This window comes from Leptosomus discolor, chromosome 1, assembly GCF_034619465.1.
Source record: "Leptosomus discolor isolate bLepDis1 chromosome 1, bLepDis1.hap2, whole genome shotgun sequence".
NCBI lineage: Eukaryota > Metazoa > Chordata > Aves > Leptosomiformes > Leptosomidae > Leptosomus > Leptosomus discolor.
In genome coordinates, this window is record NC_141391.1 from 175,413,714 (window position 1) to 175,419,713 (window position 6,000).

General features: G+C 35.1%; 1 protein-coding gene across 2 annotated transcripts in view; it reads right to left on the reverse strand.

The window, feature by feature from the left end:
• The window catches only part of SYT1 (synaptotagmin 1), a 130,699-nt gene extending 124,979 nt beyond the window's left edge, over window positions 1-5,720 (reverse strand). The window contains exon 1 of one of the 2 annotated variants that reach the window (XM_009951817.2): window positions 5,540-5,720. In XM_009951817.2, the coding sequence (XP_009950119.1) occupies window positions 5,540-5,711 (172 nt within the window). In that variant the 5' untranslated portion in view covers window positions 5,712-5,720. The remainder of the gene's footprint in view (window positions 1-5,539) is intronic. The other variant, XM_009951818.2, reaches the window with a different exon arrangement.
• Between the last annotated feature and the right edge of the window lie 280 nt (window positions 5,721-6,000).

A 6,000-nucleotide genomic window follows, 5' to 3' on the forward strand; every position in this document is an offset into this window, starting at 1 on the left:
CTCTCTTTATTAAACCAGTTTTGAAATCTGAAAGCATTCTATTATCAGCATTTTGCTCCTTTTTTATGAACTTAGAAAAGAACTTCCCCTTTCCTCTTCGTGCCAATGACACCTGCACTCCAGGAACCATTACAAGAAGCAGTGAAATGAACAGCCTAAATTTATCTTCTGCAAATGATTAAACTGGCAGCTCCATAAAAATTAAGTTTCAGAAAGACCCCGTGCACAAAATCCTCAATTTCTAATAACAGACAAAATTCAATACTATCTCCTTGATAATCTTGATGCCAAATAAGAAAGAAAAATTAAGAAATGAACTTTACTGCCATTTATAGAGGGTAATAAGAACTCTTACTATAACTGCAGCTAGTCAATTGAGAAAGGCAGAAAGGCAGAAGGGCAGAACAGCAGAGACCAGCAGAGAGAAAGAAATGATGGGGTACGTCTAGGATGACTGCTGAATGCTGAAACTTTAACTCAAACGGCTAAACATATAAATCCAGAATGACTTTATTTTCTAATTTACCCAAATATATCTACAACTATATACTTCAGCTTACTAAGCTATTATTTAGAATTAAACCAGACCTGAGTCTTACTTATTTTTACATCTTTTTTTACAGTTTCCTCAACAGCCTCCAGTCCCATTCTGTTTTGACAGTTATTCACTAAACCAAGGGGAGGGAATTAAACCTTTCTCTGAATATCTGCAAACAGAACATGAAACAAGTCTGCATAGAACATCGGGTTTTAGCCTGAATCATCACAGTTTTGAGCTCCTGCTTTGGGGGATTATCAGGCAGTTGTACACGATGAATGAAATTTAGGGGTTTTGAGCACCAGCTACTGAGGCCAAATGGAGTTGCAAGCCAGCCAAACACTTCAGAATAAGGTTGGCATAAAAATGTAACTTTATCCAATTACAATATAAGACAGCAAAAAGCATTAGAAATATGCAACAACTTCCTATTAAAGAGGTAATGATACCATCCTGGATTCAGCTATTACAGATACTAAAGATTATACCACAAGCATTAACAGCATATCATTATTCAGTCAGATGTAAGTTGGAATTTTATTGGATTTTTGCTGTTTTATTTACCTTGCTAGCAGAATGAGGTCTTCTCCATACAGGAATGTGTTCTTAGGAAACACATCAAGACCACTTTGCTTTCACTAAGATGCTTATTAAATAAACTAACGATGATTGATGTTAAGTTTTATTTGGGTATGCTTTGTACCTTGAAATTTAAAGCCTCTGCCCAAAAGCTGTCTTGCATTCCCACAGTTTTGCTAGAACTCGCTTACTGTAAATGTATGGCAGATATTTTCCTAGCCTCTATAGACAAAGGACCAGATGGAAGAACAGTGAGAGGGAGGAAGGAAAGAATCAATATATCTCACAAAGTCTTTCAGTGCAATTTTGTTTTCAGAAGTGTAAGTGCGATTTTATCTGCTTTGTTTTATCCCCTTCTTCAGGTGTTGGAATTACTACGTTTATAATGCAAAGTGCAAAAGCAGAGATGGTGCTTTTTTCCTCCTTCTGGTAAACAGTTTAAAAATTCTGCAGATTAAAGATAAATTGGCATAGAAAGTATAAGAACCAATTAAGATAGAGTGACTTTTATACACAGTGCAGTTATGGAAAAACAACTCTACTGTGATTATGCAAATCAGCCACTCACAACCAAAATGCAAGGATTTACATAACGGAGAAAAAAATTCTTCACAGTTATGCCTCAGTAACCTTACAGGATTCTTGCTCTTTAATTGCATGACTCATTGTAATAAAATAATCACACTTGCTTTATCCAGAGTGAAATATGTTAAGACATCACCATTCTGAATGATTTGTGTGCTTTTGGGACACTCTCCTGCCACAAAATGTGGAGTATGTCCTACTTTATAGAGACACAAATCAATGAAAACTCCAGAATTTCTGCTTGTACCAATAAAAATTTTAACTGGGTTTACATACTGCGTCACTGCTCTTGAAATAAATGCATACTAATACAAATGGGCCCTGTCTTCTTGGAAATTTTATTTCCTTTTTCTATTAAATTCACCCATTTTTGACAAAATTTAAATTGCACAGACTATATCTTGTAGTTTCGCAAAGTAAAATCTTAATGGGAATCTTGACATTTTTAGTTAGTTAAGTATGTCTAGACTATTTAACTTGTGACAGCTATGTATTCTACAAAACATTATTTTAAAAATATGACAGTTCTATTATAAGCCACACAGAAGGAACAGTATTTATTCAGCTGGGTGTAGTTTGCTGTACCTTTACTTTTGTCATCATGTATTCCACTATTTGATTTTTTTTTTTTTTACATAACCATGACTGATATTATGTAATTTATATATAAAACAAGAAAGTGGTGACTATATATAAATTAGCCCCTACTATGGCTCGGCTTTTTTATTACTCAAACCAAGTTGATTGTAGGTGAGCTTTTTCACAATATGGTACATTCTATCCTATTACACATCCATTAAATCATGATGCTTATTTTCCATCTGCAGACATCCTAGGTAGAAGGAACTAAAACATTTACTTATTACTCTGTTGCACAGACAACAGAGCACTGAAAAAAAATAGTTCTCTCGCAGTAAATACTGTGCTTTCAAAGCCTTCCCTGTCACGTGGGGGTGAACACGAGACCTTTGGAAGTTTTATTTGAGAAAGTACACAAGCTAGAAAACAGGCTTGTCACTGATCTGCAAAAATTACAGAACTTGCAGACTATGGCATTGCCCTGCCATGTGTAAGATCCAGGGTCAGGTCTTCTGTTTGAATTTACCAGAGGAATAACCTGCAAGTGTTCTTAGACAGAAGTATCTGTGCTGGCCTGATGGGGCCCATTCACCATATTTATTCTCTCTCACACAGAAAGAAATTCCCAGAAGGGGACTACAAAAACAATTTAGTTGGAACAATTCTACATTCTGCTCTGTTTTAAGAGAGACTCTCCAAAAATTTGCAACATCTGTAAGAGGTAAGGTCTGACAACTTTTCTACCACAGTTAAATCTTCAGATTTGTAATAGGCTAACAACACCTCGCCAACAAGTCCCTATTGACATTAAAAGAAGAAATAGTAAGGAAATTCTATAATATTCCAATAGGGAAATGAGGTCTCCTCTCCCCTGCTGCCCCCAATATTTTGGAGACAGCCTACTTAAGCTTATTTGGTCATCTGTTTGTGTTAGTTTATATATCAGAAACACATATAGACCTGTCAATTACAGTCCTTTGACATAGTATTTGGTATTAGGGAAAAGGGGGAAAACGAAAGTTATTTGGGATATAAAATACTCCAACATGTCAGTGGGACTACTTCATATTTAAATGTTTCAAGAAACCCACACCCTCTTTGCCCCTTGTAGTACAATGAACCCCCAACTTTCTTCTTGAAATGGCAAAATTAAAAAAAAAGTACATGCACAGCAGAATGTCATACAGTCCCAGTATTTGATGGAGACGCTGGGAAGATCCAATCACACCTGAAGCCTCTAGAAGGAGAGCAGACAATCGGCACAGGATTTGTGACTACCCCAGGTTCATTTCTCCACTCCATTACAAAATTAGTGCATGATCTTGAGTAAGAGTCCAGATTTCTAAAATGGAGGCAACATATTCTGGTCTCAATATCAGCATAAGGTACCATATTTTATAGATACTATAATGTATTTCGTAATAAATTCTCATCTTCTGGCCTCGTGCACTTTTCTCACTAAGCATTTTCATCATGTAATAGTAGGTTCTTTTTTTTTTCATGACCATTAAAAAAAAAAGAAAAGTTTTATTCCATAAGATTCTCCAGACTGGACTTGCGGCTGGTTTTCATTGTTGTTTTAAAAACACATGCAGCAGCGCATTCAAAGTTCCTCTCTATCTACAGACCTTTTCCTAGACCTACCAATTACAGAGTTCCTTGTATTGGAAATCATTAATGCCTTTCCCATATTAAAACCAAAGTTTTAAACCAGAAGAATATCTACATAAAAGCATCATCAACCTCATTCGCACAGCATGGTGAGATAAAAATTAAAAGACAAATGTTTCAAATGCTGACTGTCTCTCCCTCAACGTCTTGTCTTTTCTTTTTTCCTCTTCTTTCCTGTTGTAGTTTTGTTTTTCCCATGATATCATCAGGCAATTTCATTTCAGTATGGTCTGCACTGGACTGTGCAGATTACCAAACTAATGACATACGGACTTCTTACCACTGTAACACCTCTATTCTTGCAAGTGAGAATTTCGAGTGACAGAGCAAAGCTGTTTGCTATCAATTTTGCAAAAACCACATCTGCCAGATTGCCAAGATCCATTTCAGAGATAAAAAAAATCAATTAATATTCTAATTTGTTATCTGTCTTTATCAGTCACACATTTCTTTACACAAATGAGAACCTTCTACAAATGAAAACTCTTACATATGTTAAAATGATTCCATGAAAATATTTTACATTTACTTACTCTTCTGAAATAAAAATTATTGAAGATTGAATGACTCTCTGAGGCTTGCTATTAAAACACACATACACACACAGCCTGCACCTTCATGTCTACCGAAGTGCCAAAATTATCTGCTCTTATCATTAGGTAATTTTTCTGTCAGCAATAAAATGGATTTTTTTCTTTCTTATATGAAATGACATTGACAATGTTGAATTAGTTCTATATTTAATACCAGTGTATGCATACTAAAACATACCAAACAGGTTCAAGAATTCGAGTATTATCATAAACAACAGCAAAAAGCTAATGCTTATTTTTTTTTTTTTTACAAATGTGAACAAATTTAGGCCTCAAATTTGAATCAATACTTTCTAGCACAGACCAAAAGAACCCTGCTGATTTAACCCTCCTGACTTCACAGAAATACATATTGGTACATATTGGTATACATACCAATTTGTATATTTCTACATAGAAACACGTATTGGTAAAATATTTGGCATAGGTACAGGAACTCATGCAAACAACGTTAAATGGCTGATCTAACAGAATTACTGAGTAGGAAAAGCATAGCTATCTTCATACATTACTGATGTATTAGAGCTATTTCCTTGTTAAAAAGCCATTTTGCCACTTTTTCTACATTTTCTAATCACAAAGATACCCAGTTTCCTTATTTTCTCAATATTTGTGAGTTATGGTCAAATTTTGCTTTAAGGTAATACGCCCACACACATTTGTCATAAATATGAAACCCTAAGTGTTACTATTAGGAATTAGTTTGCTTATGGGTCCCATGGCCACTGTCAAGTTCTGCCATTCCAGTTTTGATAATTAAGCAATAATTCATGAGTAAAAATTACCAAGACAATCTCACATATCAAGAATAGACTCAAATTACATACGAGTTTGGCCCTATTTTTTTCTACTCCAATTAATTTTGAGGAGCTTACAGGTTTATCTTCTGCTTTTTCTAGTTTAGCAAACATTTAGCATGCTGTCTAAATAAATGACAAAGAAGAAAATGTCAAGTTAAATCTAATCTGCCAACAATCAATCAAGATTTACTTACGTGGAATTTTGTTCAGTTCATTCATGAACTTCTCTTTCAACTTAGAAAATGCATCTTCTTTTCCTCCCCCTCCTCCGGGACTGGCTGGCTCGGTGACATTACTTGGAGGAGCTGCTGCTACTGTGGTAGCTGGTGGTGCTGCCAGGGCCTCATGATGACTTTCACTCACCATTTTAAACCCTGGGTAAGCTGTTGGAATAAAAAAAACACAACAACAACAAAAAAGATGATGTTTAAAGCACTGAAATGGATCTCATCAATAAAAGACTAAATAGGCAGAATATGACTTGGTGCTCATGCTTACTGGGTAAATACAACTGCATCAGCATATTGCTTCATGTTCTTCATAAAATATTTATTAGACAAGAGAGAAAAGGCTTTTGCAGGGTTAATTTCAGCCAGACTAATTTTATTGCTTAGAGTTCGTCTCCAATGGTATTGCATTTTTAACCGATGAATTT